Here is a 15,819-nt window from a genome sequence, read left to right on the forward strand (position 1 = left end):
AAGAGAATTTTGTTTACTTACCGTAAATTATTTTTCTTATAGTTCCGACATGGGAGACCCAGACCATGGGTGTATAGCTTCTGCCTCCGGAGGACACACAAAGTACTACACTAAAAGTGTAGCTCCTCCCTCCGAGCATATACACTCCCCGGATGACAAATCCAACCAGTTTAGTGCAAAAGCTGAAGGAGGACATCCACCCATAAGTAGAGATAGAGTAAAACCCGGAATAACCGGAACTTCTGTCTACAACAACAGCCGGTGAAAACACACGGAACAAGAAAGCTGCCAACAGGCAACAGGGAGGGTGCTGGGTCTCCCATGTCGGAACTATAAGAAAAAGAATTTACGGTAAGCAAACAAAATTCTCTTTTTCTTCATCGTTCCTTATGGGAGACCCAGACCATGGGACGTCTCAAAGCAGTCCATGGGTGAGAAATAAACAGAAACTGAGAAGTAGGCAAAACCTAACTTCACAAATGGGCGACAGCCGTCCGAAGGATGCGTCTGCCCAAGCTCGCATCTGCCGAAGCATGAGCATGCACTTGGTAGTGCTTCGAAAGGTTGTGCAGACTAGACCAAGTGGCAGCCTGACAGACCTACTGAGCCGTAGCCCAAGAGGCACCGACAGCTCTGGTCGAGTGCGCCTTAATCCCCGGCGGGGGAGGCACCTGAGAACATTGGTAGGCATCGGATATGGCCGACCTAATCCAACGAGCTAGGGTCGGTTTAGAAGCCGAGAGACCCTTGCGCTGACCTGTGGTCAGCACAAAAAGAGAGGTGCACCGCCTAAGAACAGCGGTGCGTGACTCATAGATCCGGAGCGTCCGCACCAAATCTAAAGCATGCAACGCTTTCTCAAAGCGATGCACAGGGGCCGAACAAAGGGAAGACAATGAAATGTCCTGGTTAAGGTGGAAAGGAGACACCACCTTAGGGAGAAGGCCCGGAGTCGGACGGAGAACCACCTTGTCTTGGTGAAAGACCAAAAAGGGTGACTCCAAAGAGAGCACAGTCAAATCAGAGACTCTCCTGAGAGAAATTATGGCCACCAGAAAGACCACTTTCTGTGAAAGACGAAACAACGAAACCTCCTTAAGAGGCTCAAAGGGGGGTTTCTGTAAGGCCGTGAGGACCAGATTAAGGTCTCAGGGATCCAGAGGCCGCCAGTAAGGCGGAGTGATGTGAGATGCGCCCTGTATAAAGGTGCGCATCTGGGCCAGCCGGATGATACGCCGCTGGAACAACGCTGACAGAGCCGAGACCTGTCCCTTGAGGGAATTGAGAGACAGTCCTAGCTGCAGGCCGGACTGTAGAAAGGACAGGATGGTCGGCAAGGAAAACGGCCAAGGAGCATGGCCGGAAGAACGACACCAGGACAGGAAAAATCTCCAACTCCTGTGGTAAATCCTGGCCGAGGAAGACTTCCGAGCCTGAGTCATAGTGAAGATGACCTCGGAAGGAATGCCTGAAGCCGTAAGGATCCAGGGCTCAAGAGCCACGCCGTCAATCTGAGAGCCGCAGAATTCTGGCGGAAAACGGACCCTGTGAGGGTCTGGGCGGTCCGGGAGATGCCACGTCACCTCTACGGACAGACGGAGCAGGTCTGGGAACCAAGCTCGCCTGGGCCAGTCTGGGGCGATGAGTACGACCCGACGGCCCTCCATTCTGATCTTGCGCAGGACTCTCGGCAAGAGAGCTAGAGGGGGAAACACGTAGGCCAGACGGAACTGGAACCAATCTTGAACCAGCGCGTCCGCTGCCAAGGCCTGAGGATCGTGGGAGCGAGCCACGTAAATCGGGACCTCGTTGTTGTGCCGGGATGCCATTAGATCCACTTCCGGAGTGCCCCACTTGCGGCAGATTGACCGGAACACTGCCGGATGCAGGGCCCACTCGCCGCTGTGCACGGTTTCACGGCTGAGATAATCTGCCTCCCAGTTTTCTACGCCTGGGATGTGGACTGCGGATATGGTGGACTTGGAGTCCTTCGTCCACTGAAGGATACGTTGAACTTCCGACATTGCTAGGCGGCTGCGAGTCCCGTCTTGGTGATTGAGATAGGCAGCTGCTGTCGCGTTGTCTGACTGGACATGAACGTGCCGGCCCGCCAACAGGTGGTGAAAAACTACGAGAGCTAGAAAGACCACTTTCTGAGGAGTACAGCCCTGATTTCCAGCACCTTGATCGAGAGGGCTGATTCGGACGGAGTCCAAGTGCCCTGTGCTCGGTGGTGGAGAAACACTGCTCCCCAACTGGATAGACTGGCATCCGTGGTGAGAATCACCCAGGACGGGGCCAGAAAGGAGCGTCCCTGGGACAAAGAGAGGGGCCGAAGCCACCACAAAAGAGAGCTCCTGGTCTGTGGCGACAGAGCCACCAGCCTGTGCAAGGAAGAGGTCCGCTTGTCCCAACAGCGGAGAATGTCCAGCTGCAGGGGACGCAGATGGAACTGGCAAAGAGAACCGCTTCCATTGACGCCACCATCTGACCCAGCACCTGCATGAGGTGCCTGATGGAATGACGGCGGAGCCTCAGCAGAGAGCGAACCGCCAGATGAAGGGACTGCTGTTTGACTAAGGGCAGCTTCACAAGTGCCAGCAGAGTCTCGAATTGCATCCCTAGGTACGTAAGGTCCTAGGTCGTGGTCAGAGTGGACTTGCAAGCGTGGCGAGAGTGAGCGAGACACTCCGCTGAGAGTGAGCGAGATACTCCGCTGACAGTCTGCACTGGATGAAGCCTTGACTACAAGGTTGTCCAGGTAAGGAAACACTAGCAACCCCTGGAGGTGCAGAACCGCAACCACTGCTGCCATGACCTTGTGAGTACACGAGGGGCCGTGGCTAACCCGAAGGGGAGAGCCACGAATTGGAAAAGTTCCTCTCCGATTACAAAACGTAGCCAACGCTGGTGTGAAACTGCGATTGGCACAAGCAGAAAGACATCTCTGATGTCGATGGCTGCTAAGAAATCTCCTTGGGTCAGTTGACTGATTGCAGAGATTCCATGCAAAAATGCCGCACCTGACATGCTTGTTGAGAAGCTTGAGATCCAGGTCGGAAAGCACCGTCCTTTTCGGGGACTAGGAAGAGATTTGAGTAGAAATCTCAGAACCGTTCCCAGTCGGGAACTGGTACAATTACTCCATTGGCCTGCAAGAATGCCACGGCCTGTGAGGAGGCGGCGGCCTTGGAGCAGGGGAGAGTTGACAGAAAAAATCTGTTTGGCGGGCTGGATAGAATTCTATTCTGTAGCTGTGGGAGATGGTAACCCACACCCACTGATCGAAGACGTGTTGAAACCACACGTCGCCCAAGAGGGAGAGCCTGCCACCGACCAAGGACGTTACTGGCGCGGCCAGATAATCAAGAGGAGGCTGCCTTGGGGGCCGCAGCTCCTGCGGACTTCTGAGGACGCGGCTTCATGCGCCAGTTGGTTTACGGACCTTGGCTGAGTTAGTGGACGAGGCCGAGGGCTTAGAGGATGACCAGTTAGAGGAACGAAAGGAACGAAACCTCGACTGGTTCCTGCCCTGGACAGGTTTCCTGGGTTTGTGGCATGGAAGTACACTTCCTGCCAAAAACTTCCTTAATAATTTCATCCAGATGTTCACCGAATAGACTGGTCCCAGCAAAAGGGAGCCCAGCAAGGAACTTCTTAAGAAGCATCTGCCTTCCACTCTCGAAGCCACAGGAGCCTGCGGACAGCGAGGGAAGTAGCCGAGGCCACCGCAGTGCGGTGACAGTCTCCAGCATGGCAGACATGGCATAGGATGAAAAGACTGAAGCCTGGAAGTTAAGGCAACCATTTCAGGCATAAAATCCCTGGTGAGGGAATGCATCTCCTCCAGAGAAGCAGAGATGGCTTTGAGAGCCCACACTGCTGCAAAAGATGGGGAGAACGAGGCCCCCGCCGCCTCATATATAGATTTGGCCAGAAGGACAACCTGGCGGACAGTGGGATCCTTAGAGAGGTGCCGTCAGCCACTGATACAACAGTCCGGGCTGAAAGTCTAGACACCGGAGGGTCCACCCTTGGTGAATGAGCCCACTCCTTGACCACCACTGGTGGAAGGGGGAAACAGTCATCAGAACCACGCTTTGGGAAGCGTCTGTCAGGACAGGCTCTGGGCTTGGTCACAGTGGCCTGAAAACTGGAGTGGATAGGGAACACACTCCTTGTTCTCTTAGGCAAGGTATACTGATGCTTTCCTGCCAGAGAGGGGTGCTCCCCTGATACAGGCGGATTGAGGTCCAGTACAAATATAATGGACGCAATCAAATCATTAGCATCTGCGTCACTTTCGGACAGATCCGTCCGAGCCCCTAGTAAAGGCATCCTCCTCGTCCTGCGAGTCGGCTCGTGAATCAGAGCTGCGGGACGAGGAAGGAAAGGGGACCCTGCGACTCCATTTTAGGAGGACGGGGACTGAGACCAGAAGAAAAATCCTCTGTGAGCTTTGTTGAGCGAGCCGTAGCAGCAGAAGCGCCCTGAGAAGGGGGCTGATGCATGGTCAGCAGTGTCCGGGACAGCTGTCCCCTGGAGAGAGGGATTCTACCCAAACCGGGGGATCAGCCACCGGAGCAGCCGGAGGGACCACTGATGAGCTTCCAGGCTGAGGGACCACTATGTTAGAGCAAGCATCACAATGTGGTTATGCAGACATTGAGAACGCTGAGAAAATGGCGCCGGAGCGAGGAGAGGGGGCGGGGCCTACTGTGAGAGCTGGATCCGGAGGACAAATGAGATATACAGGGGAGGGAATCTTTCCTCAGTGAGGAGTGTCCGTTCCCTGTGCTGAACAGCCGCTGGGCGGAGCCGCACTGTCCCTCTGCATGACTGACATGCAGGGGGAGTGAAACCGAAAGTAGGCCGCAACTGAAGCCGGGGCCTAGATTTAAACATGCGGCCAGCGTGCAGGCACCATCGGCGCGGTTCTCCAGTGAAAACTGGAGAACCGGCCGGAAATGTTAACACAGTCATAAAACACACTCTCCCCAAAATATAAAGTACAAGGGACCCCTGGAAAGACCACTGTCTGTGGTAATAACGTCTCAGTACTTAGCTTGTGAGACGCAGGTGCCAGGTCCCTGGGAGGTGAGCGCTCCGTCCGACAGGATCCTGTACAGGGCTGCGGATGGAGACCGGTCTCCTGCAAAGCAGTGAGAACCGTGATGGCTCCCACTTCAAGCCAGAGCCCGAGGGGTGGTGAAGGAGCGCGGCATGTGAAGGCTCCAGCCTTGTAAAATCAACCTTAACAGCACCGCCGACACAGTGGGGTGAGAAGGGACATGCCGGGAGTCCAGATTGGACCCGCTTTTCTTCCAAATCTTTGAAATCAAAAATCAAAAATCAGAGGATGCATGTGTGTGTGTGACCTCCTGAACACAAAGCATTGAACTGGTTGGATTTGTCATCCGGGGAGTGTATATGCTCGGAGGGAGGAGCTACACTTTTAGTGTAGTACTTTGTGTGTCCTCCGGAGGCAGAAGCTATACACCCATGGTCTGCGTCTCCCATAAGGAACGATGAAGAAACACAATATCCCTCTAGGTGAGCTATTGGGTACCTTTCGATATTTATGACCCATTCAAAGGCTGTCATCAATATTAAAAAGGGACTTGTCCGATCATCCCTGTGCAAACTGCGGTCATCACTGCCTGGCTGCACGATTTTAGCAATTTATCTTATTCTACATATCAATATCATCGAGATATCGCACCTTGGTCGGATTTCCAAAATAAGACTCCGTGCATTTGTCCGGACACCCCAATGCGTGAAACTTTCCGAAGACTTTCTCTGGGTAGAGCGGTCAAGCAATTATTTAGAGCCTGAATTATCCGACAGACATCTTGTTCTTTGCCCTGAAAACAAAAATGGAAAACAGTGATGTCACAATTGTGCAGGATCTAACGAGAAAAGGGGACCAGAAAGTTGGAAAAAAAGGAGAAGCCCTACCCTGCCATAGAAAATGCTTACTTACTTACCCCCCAGCTCTTATGGTCACGATCAATATCTATTTACTTCCTTGTAGTAATGGTACGGCATACACATGACCACTGCAGCCAGTGTCCTCAGCTGCATTTATGGCACAAAATCACTATTGGGTCATTCCGTGTCAAGTGGACCAGTGGTCCCCACTCGACGTTCTCCGATTTTGCTGAAAATTTATAAGGATGTACATGTATGTTTGAAAAGAGGTTCTGTAAATTTTTAGGGCCAGATCTCAAATATATTGGGCACTGTTGACCTTTCACTGGAGGCCCCCCCCAAGCCTGCGGCTTCAGCTAAGAGGATTTTGCAAACTTTGGCACATAGCCATTAGAGTTCTATACTGGCTATGATGCTGAAATTTGGCATACGAGCTCAACTTTTGCTGCTAAACGCGATAAAATTATTACCGGCTATGACAAAACAATATTTCGGCCGCAATTTTGTGTCAAAGTAGCTTGCAAAACGCCTCGCATAAAATTTATGCCAAACTTTGCCCATATATAACTCAAGACCAAAAACCAATAGGAACTGGTGCTTTACCCTGTACAACAAACATCTTCATGACTTTGCATTGCTGCAATATCACGGTCAAAGCATATGTATTTGTGGAAATATTCACACCCACATATGATGAAAAACTTAAAAAAAACGAATTTTACCTATTTTTAGGTCAAATTTCCCAAAAAGGGTACCCCTAAAGAAGGGAATTTTGTTTACTTACCGTAAATTCCTTTTCTTCTAGCTCCTATTGGGAGACCCAGACAATTGGGTGTATAGCTTCTGCCTCCGGAGGCCACACAAAGTATTACTCTTTAAAAAGTATAACCCCTCCCCTCTGCCTATACACCCTCCCGTGGATCACGGGCTCCTCAGTTTTGCTGCAAAAGCAGAAAGGAGAAAACTTATAAATTGGTCTAGGGTAAATGCAATCCGAAGGATGTTCGGAGAACTGCAAACCATGAACCAAAAGAACAATTCAACATGAACAACATGTGTACACAAAAAAACAACCAGCCCGAAGGGTACAGGGGCGGGTGCTGGGTCTCCCAATAGGAGCTAGAAGAAAAGGAATTTACGGTAAGTAAACAAAATTCCCTTCTTCTTTGTCGCTCCATTGGGAGACCCAGACAATTGGGACGTCCAAGAGCAGTCCCTGGGTGGGTAAAAGAATACCTCAATAAAAAGAGCCGAAAAAACGGCCCCCTCTTACACGTGGGCAACCGCCGCCTGAAGGACTCGCCTACCTAGACTGGCGTCTGCCGAAGCATAGGTATGCACTTGATAGTGTTTCGTGAAAGTGTGCAGACTAGACCACGTAGCTGCCTGACACACCTGCTGAGCCGTAGCCCGGTGCCGCAATGCCCAGGACGCACCCACGGCTCTGGGAGAATGGGCTTTCAGCCCTGAAGGAAGCGGAAGCCCAGAAGAACGGTAGGCTTCGAGAATCGGTTCCTTGATCCACCGAGCCAAGGTTGACTTGGAAGCCTGCGAGCCCTTACGCTGGCCAGCGACAAGGACAAAGAGCGCATCTGAACGACGCAGGGGCGCCGTGCGAGACACGTAGAGCCGGAGTGCTCTCACAAGATCCAAAGAGTGCAAATCCTTTTCACACTGGTGAATTGGATTAGGGCAAAATGAAGGCAAGGAGATATCCTGATTGAGATGAAAAGGGGATACCACCTTAGGGAGAAATTCCGGGACCGGACGCAGAACCACCTTATCCTGGTGAAACACCAGGAAGGGGGCTTTGCATGACAGCGCTGCTAGCTCAGACACTCTCCGAAGTGATGTGACTGCCACTAGGAAGGCCACCTTCTGCGAAAGACGTGATAGAGAGACATCCCGCAGCAGCTCGAAAGGTGGTTTCTGAAGAGCCGTTACCACCCTGTTAAGATCCCAGGGTTCCAGCGGACGCTTGTAAGGTGGGACTATGTGGCAAACTCCCTGCAGGAACGTGCGGACCTGCGGAAGCCTGGCTAGGCGCTTTTGAAAAAACACGGAGAGCGCCGATACTTGGCCCTTGAGAGAGCCAAGTGACAAACCCTTGTCCATTCCGGATTGAAGGAATGAAAGAAAAGTGGGTAAGGCAAACGGCCATGGAGTAAAACCGTTATTAGCGCACCAGGATAGGAAGATTTGCCAAGACCTATAATAGATCTTGGCGAACGTAGGCTTCCTGGCCTGTCTCATGGTGGCAATGACATCCTGAGATAACCCTGAAGACGCTAGGAGCCAGGACTCAATGGCCACACAGTCAGGTTGAGGGCCACAGAATTCAGATGGAAAAACGGGCCTTGTGACAGCAAGTCTGGGCGGTCTGGAAGCGCCCACGGTTGACCCACCGTGAGATGCCACAGATCCGGGTACCACGACCGCCTCGGGCAGTCTGGAGCGACGAGAATGGCGCGACGGCAGTCGGACCTGATCTTGCGTAACACTCTGGGCAGCATCGCCAGAGGAGGAAACACATAAGGCAGTCGAAACTGCGACCAATCCTGAACTAACGCGTCCGCCGCCAGAGCTCTGTGATCCTGAGACCGTGCCATGAATGCCGGGACTTTGTTGTTGTGCCGTGACGCCATGAGATCGACGTCCGGCGTTCCCCAGCGGCGACAGATCTCTCGAAACACGTCTGGGTGCAGAGACCATTCCTTAATGGAGAGAAAAGAAGTGCCAAAAAACTGAGGGATCACCATATACATAATTAATCAAAAATATTTTATTGTATATCAAGGAACATAAAAAGCACATTTGTGTCACACAACACCAAATGGTATCACAACAACCATAGACAAATTTTAAAAACATTTAAAAACAAACAAAAAGGAAACCATGTGATTCCCTATATAAAGTGGACCAAGATTCTAACCAAGCTAGCTGGTATAATGAACAGATCAGAAGTTAGTTAAATTTTCAAAGCACATGGTGTTGCAGCATAGCAAAAAATGTGCTGTAGCACTTCACAAATAATTATACATATTGAACCCAGCAACAGCTTGTAATGCAGTCATAATATACCTTGATACTTAGACAAAGCAGCCTTGTGCAGAAAAATTATAGAAACCCCAATATCTCAACTAGCATAACGCCAGGTTAAACCTGAGCACCACAATTCCCAGAGCTGCAGCCTGATAATCCCCAGCCCTGGGCTGAGAAAATGAGTGCAAAAAAAAAAAAAAAAAAAATCCCTCCTCAAGGAGACAGATTTTGACTTGACTCGTGTGTCTATGCACCAAAGTTCAAAGGGTTAAAGCAGGATAATGTAAAGCACAAAGCTGTTTGAAGGTCCAGGGAATCACCTTACCCACCCGACGCGTGTCGTCACACTTGGTGACTTTCTCAAGGGAAGGTGACTTTCTGTGAGATGCCACAGATCCGGGTACCACGACCGCCTCGGCCAGTCTGGAGCGACGAGAATGGCGCGACGGCAGTCGGACCTGATCTTGCGTAACACTCTGGGCAGCATCGCCAGAGGAGGAAACACATAAGGCAGTCGAAACTGCGACCAATCCTGAACTAACGCGTCCGCCGCCAGAGCTCTGTGATCCTGAGACCGTGCCATGAATGCCGGGACTTTGTTGTTGTGCCGTGACGCCATGAGATCGACGTCCGGCGTTCCCCAGCGGCGACAGATCTCTCGAAACACGTCTGGGTGCAGAGACCATTCCCCCGCGTCCATGCCCTGACGACTGAGAAAATCTGCTTCCCAGTTTTCTACGCCCGGGATGTGAACTGCGGAGGTGGTGGAAGCTGTGGCTTCCACCCACTGCAGAATCCGTCGGACTTCCTGGAGGGCTTGACGACTGCGAGTGCCGCCTTGGTGGTTGATGTATGCGACGGCAGTGGCGTTGTCCGACTGGATACGGATCTGCCTGCCCTCCAGCCACCGATGAAAAGCCAATAGGGCTAGATACACTGCCCTTATCTCCAGAATATTGATCTGAAGGGAAGACTCTATCGGAGTCCAGGTTCCCTGAGCCCTGTGGTGGAGAAAAACCGCTCCCCACCCTGACAGGCTCGCGTCCGTGGTGACCACAGCCCAGGTTGGGGGTAGGAAGGATTTTCCCTGCGACAGAGAGTTGGGAAGGAGCCACCACTGAAGTGACGTCTTGGTTGCAAGGGAAAGAGAGACGTTCCTGTCGAGGGAAGCCGAACTCCTGTCCCATTTGCGAAGAATGTCCCATTGGAGTGGCCGAAGATGGAATTGTGCGAACGGGACTGCCTCTATAGCTGCCACCATCTTCCCCAGGAAGTGCATGAGGCGCCTTAAGGGGTGTGACTGACTCCGAAGAAGGGATTGCACCCCTGCCTGCAGAGAAAGCTGTTTGTCGCTCGGAAGCTTGACTAACGCTTGCTGGGTATGAAACTCCATCCCAAGGTACGTCAGTGATTGGGTCGGTGTCAACTTGGATTTCGGGAAGTTGATGATCCACCCGAACCGCTGGAGAGTCGCCAGAGCGACAGATAGACTTTGTTGACACGCCACCCGAGACGGGGCCCTGACTAGGAGATCGTCCAAGTAGGGAATCACCGAGTGGCCCTGAGAATGCAGGACCGCCACAACGGATGCCATGACTTTGGTGAAAACCCGTGGTGCTGTCGCCAAGCCGAAAGGCAATGCCACGAACTGGAGGTGTTCGTCCCCGATGGCGAAACGCAGGAAACGTTGATGCTCGGGTGCGATCGGTACATGGAGATAAGCATCCTTGATGTCGATTGATGCTAGGAAGTCTCCTTGTGACATTGAGGCGATGACCGAGCGGAGAGATTCCATCCGGAACCGTCTGGTTCTCACATGTCTGTTGAGTAGCTTGAGGTCCAGAACGGGACGGAATGACCCGTCCTTTTTTGGCACCACAAACAAGTTGGAGTAAAATCCGCGACCACGTTCCTGAAGGGGAACGGGGATCACAACTCCTTCCATCTTTAGAGCGGCTACTGCCTGAAAAAGTGCGTCGGCCTGAGCGGGGGGCGGAGAGGTTCTGAAGAAGCGAGCCGCAGGACGAGAGCTGAACTCTATCCTGTAACCATGAGACAGAATGTCTCTCACCCATCGGTCTTGAACATGTGGCCACCAGGCGTTGGCATCTGCCGCGTGTACGTTTGGGGAACCGAAACTGGGGTTTCTCCTGCTGAGGCGCCGACTCCTCTACAGGAGGAGGCGGGGGAGAGAGATCTAACATGGACGAGATAAGATCATTTACTAAGGCGTCCCCCTCAGGTGTATCAAGGTTAAGGGCGACGTCAGGGTCAGAGCCCTGAGCTGCGACGTCTGCCTCGTCCTCCAGAGTCCTCAAGCTGGGATCCCGAGCAGCGAGAGGAAGTCGAGGAAGAGTCCCAGCGAGGCCGCTTAGCCGGTCTAGGACTACGGTCCGGGCAGGAGTCTTCCGCCTGAGACCGAGGGGCCAACCTATGAGCGCGCTGTGACGCGGACCGAGAGGGGCCTGGAGGCGACGAGCCAACAGGGGCCGGGGCCTGTGAAAGGTCCGGTCTGGACTGCAAAGCCTCTAGCAGCTTAGAAGACCATTTGTCCATAGACTGTGCAATGGATTGAGAAAGTGACTCAGAGAGTTTCTCAGTAAAAGAGGCGAACTCTGTCCCTGCAGCCTGGTCAGGGGGAGCAGGGGGGTCTACATGAGCCGAGGGGCCCACCAGTGTCCGAGGCTCCGGCTGAGCAAGCGAAACAGGGGTCGAGCATTGCTCACAGTGAGGGTAGGTGGAACCCGCAGGTAACATAGCCCCATAAGAGGTACAGGCTGCAAAAAAACCCTGTGCCTTAGCAGCTTTGCTCCTTGTGGACGACATGCTGTTGTCTCCTAGGAGAGAGATCACTGAGGGTATATGGGAAAGGGGTATACAGCCCACCGAACAGATAGATATAGATATATACGTATCTAATCCGGCACCCTAGGGGGACCAGCACCGGGTGACCGGTGTGGCTTACCGACCGCTAACGAGCGGAGTGTGTCCTCCAGATTCCCTGCCTTGGATCCCCCTGAGCTGCAGAGCTGTTCACTGAGAATCCTCCACCGGCAGAATGCCAAAAAATGGCTGCCGGAGCTCTCAGGGGAGGAGTGGAGCCGTGGGCGGCGCCAGCAAAGTGCGGGAATCTGGGGTCCCCACAGTGATCAGTGAGGGGGGAGGAAACATGCAGGACACTCCAGCCCTCACATCCGACGTCAGGTCGGTAATCCCGCCCTTACCCCTGACAGGCAGGCCCGGGGGCGGGATTTTTGTGACTAGGCCGCGATGAAGCCGGGGACTAAATTTGAGACCGCACCCGACAAGCAGGCACGGTCGGCGCGGAAGTCCACCGGCCTCCTGAATTCAGCAGCCACCGCGGCTTCCGGGAAGAAGGTGCGCTCCCTGCACAGTCCCCTATGGGGACACAGAGTACCTTTGAGTTGCAGGGCCCGGTCCCTGAGGTTGAAGAGGCTCCGGTCCGGCAGGTTCTCACAGGGGCTGCAGATGGAGCACGGTCCCAGTAAATGGATGACCGCTTAGGATCCCACTTCTCCCAGAGCCGCTTAAGGGATGGTGAAGGAGACGGCATGTGGCTCCAGCCTCTGTACCCGCAATGGGTACTTCAACCTTAACAACACCGCCGACGTAGTGGGGTGAGAAGGGAACATGCCGTGGGCCCCGTGGGGGCCCTCTTTTCTTCCAACCGACATAACTAAGTTGAGAATGCATGAGTGGATGTGTGCCTCCTTCCACACAAAGCATAAAACTGAGGAGCCCGTGATCCACGGGAGGGTGTATAGGCAGAGGGGAGGGGTTACACTTTTTAAAGTGTAATACTTTGTGTGGCCTCCGGAGGCAGAAGCTATACACCCAATTGTCTGGGTCTCCCAATGGAGCGACAAAGAAATATATTAATTCTGTTATCATTTGAAAGAGCACATTTTTCTCTACAAGGATCATTGGGGTTTTTTTTGGAGTCTCTCCATTTAAGAAAAGAAAAATGCCACTGAACATGGTGTTATGTATGCACATAATGCATTGATTTTGTGTTTGATTTTCAGATTCTTATCACATGTTACAGAGTTGTATTGTTGCTAGCAATGTCTATTATAATCAAAAACCTATAAACCTATTGACTATTGTTACATTTTAATGCATATATTATTTATTTTTTAGTGATGGAGAATGAAATTGTTGACGAATCGGCCCAGTGCTCTATCGGCCTTGCGAACAATTCAAATACGGGTAGTTCAAGAGGAAAGGTTCAAAGATGGACATACAATTGCTGGAACAAGAGAAAATCACCAGTTTGTGCCAATTGATGACAAAAAGATTCGCATTTCAAGGGTGTCAAATGACCCTTCATCTTTCATTGCCCATGTAGCTGGATCTGTCAGATCAGAAATGCCTTTTGTGCCAATTGCAAACCTCCAGCCAGGGCAATACATTGCCTGCATTTACGATAGGAACTGGTGGATTGGAAATATTTCTGAAATTTCAGTCGACGACCATGATGCATTAATACATTTTATGCATCCTCATGGAGCAGCTAGCTTCTTTCACTGGCCTGTGAGAAATGATACATGCTGGATTCCCGAGCAGTCGATCATTGCAATAATTCCAGCACCAGCTGCAACAGCAATGGGCCGGCAATACAGCTTCTCTGAACCGATTATGTTGCAAATTCAGCAACAATTCCAGACCACTTACTTAGACTGAACATTATGGCTTGGGAACCAACAAAAGATACCCAATATTAGGCTTGGGATCCTAGGCAAAGACACCCACCCTCAGGCTTTGGAACCTGCGATAAAGAGACCACCCGCGACTTGCCTTGCACGGCTATCGGCCATGGCTCCTAGGCGATGGGGCTGCCAATTCTCGAAAGACAGCATTATTACAATTCTTAATAGGATTATAATACCAATTCTTAGGGAATTGGTTGTGGTATAACCACCATGGACCAACGCAAGGGTTTGAATAGTGCAGTTAGCATTCATTGCGTATTAATAAATAACACAATGTTCAGTGGCATTTTTCTTTTCTTAAATGGAGAGACTCCAAAAAAAACCCCAATGATCCTTGTAGAGAAAAATGTGCTCTTTCAAATGATAACAGAATTAATATATTTTAGGGGTACCCTTTTTGGGAAATTTGACCTAAAAATAGGTAAAATTCGTTTTTTTTAAGTTTTTCATCATATGTGGGTGTGAATATTTCCACAAATACATATGCTTTGACCGTGATATTGCAGCAATGCAAAGTCATGAAGATGTTTGTTGTACAGGGTAAAGCACCAGTTCCTATTGGTTTTTGGTCTTAAGTTATATATGGGCAAAGTTTGGCATAAATTTTATGCGAGGCGTTTTGCAAGCTACTTTGACACAAAATTGCGGCCGAAATATTGTTTTGTCATAGCCGGTAATAATTTTATCGCGTTTAGCAGCAAAAGTTGAGCTAGTATGCCAAATTTCAGCATCATAGCCAGTATAGAACTCTAATGGCTATGTGCCAAAGTTTGCAAAATCCTCTTAGCTGAAGCCGCAGGCTTGGGGGGGCCTCCAGTGAAAGGTCAACAGTGCCCAATATATTTGAGATCTGGCCCTAAAAATTTACAGAACCTCTTTTCAAACATACATGTACATCCTTATAAATTTTCAGCAAAATCGGAGAACGTCGAGTGGGGACGATTTTTAAAACTGGTCCACTTGACACGGAATGACCCTATTCCCAGTGATTATCTGCAGTGGTTATGTGTGTACAATCTGCCATCACTATAATGGCTCGCTCACACCAGCGTATAACATGTACGATTGCTATCTGATGTTATATAGCCCTTGCTGCAATGTTATACTATGGGGCAGAGCCAGCTAGCATTTTTTTCTCATGTCGAGCCAGCGTGAAAGAAAAAAAAACAAACAAAAAAAACCACCAGCATGCTGTGATTGGCAGCGCATATCAGACGGTGCGTCCCTATACAAGTCTATGGGTCCATGTGAAAAATCGGACTGCACTGACAACATCCAAGTACAGTCCGATACACGCACAGACAATGGAGAAGATGGAAAAACTAATCTTTCCATCTTCTCAGCTGTGATCTGATTCTGGCGTGTAAGATAATGGGAGCACAGTGATGACACTCGGCTCACGCTCACAGCAGAGTTTGATCAGTGTCATTAGCATATTGCATCCAATTTTATGGGGGTAATGTCCCCAAATTCTCTGCTGAGGTAATGATCCTCCTGCCTATATTATCCCCATCCTTATTTATATGTCCCGCATCCTGGTATAGCCCTCATCCTGGTATATGTCTCCCATCCTGGTATAGCCCTCATCCTGGTATATGTCCCCCATCCTGGTATAGCCCTCATCCTGGTATATGGCCGGCATCCTCTGGCACACATAAATACATAAACGTTTATACTCGCCTTTCATTGCTCCACGCAGCATCGCTCATCTTCCTGTCTGTGCCAGCAGCAGCGCCACTGACCTGTGTGGAGCCGTGTGCACAGCGATGACGTCATCACTGTGCGCATTGCTCTACACACACATCAGCGGAAAGGCAGGCAGGAGGTCATTGTGATGCTGCAGGGATCGGTGACCAGTGAGTATACTTAGTCACTGCCCCCTGCGCTGATGATGATGCGTGGGGGCAGTGAATATAGCCACACATGTTCACTTGAGGCTGTAGGAGCCAGAAATAATCATGCGGGCCGGCTGTTTACTGCGAGCACCCCCCGCTCATTATCCCGCCCACCTGTCAGCACCGGCTTCAGGGCTGAGAGATGATGGGCGTCAGGATGCAGTGCATATGAAATGAGGCTAATGAGCGGGCTCACGTGGTCACGGTAGGTGCTACAG

General features: G+C 51.1%; 1 protein-coding gene across 1 annotated transcript in view; it reads right to left on the reverse strand.

The window, feature by feature from the left end:
* SHPK (sedoheptulokinase) overlaps positions 1-15,819 on the reverse strand; it is a 52,783-nt gene that overhangs the window by 27,239 nt on the left and 9,725 nt on the right. The window contains exon 2 of the mRNA XM_075333146.1: positions 5,723-5,864. Coding sequence (XP_075189261.1) covers positions 5,723-5,864 — 142 coding nt within the window. The remainder of the gene's footprint in view (positions 1-5,722; positions 5,865-15,819) is intronic.

The sequence above is a fragment of the Anomaloglossus baeobatrachus genome, chromosome 2, assembly GCF_048569485.1.
Source record: "Anomaloglossus baeobatrachus isolate aAnoBae1 chromosome 2, aAnoBae1.hap1, whole genome shotgun sequence".
Classification (NCBI taxonomy): Eukaryota; Metazoa; Chordata; class Amphibia; order Anura; family Aromobatidae; genus Anomaloglossus; species Anomaloglossus baeobatrachus.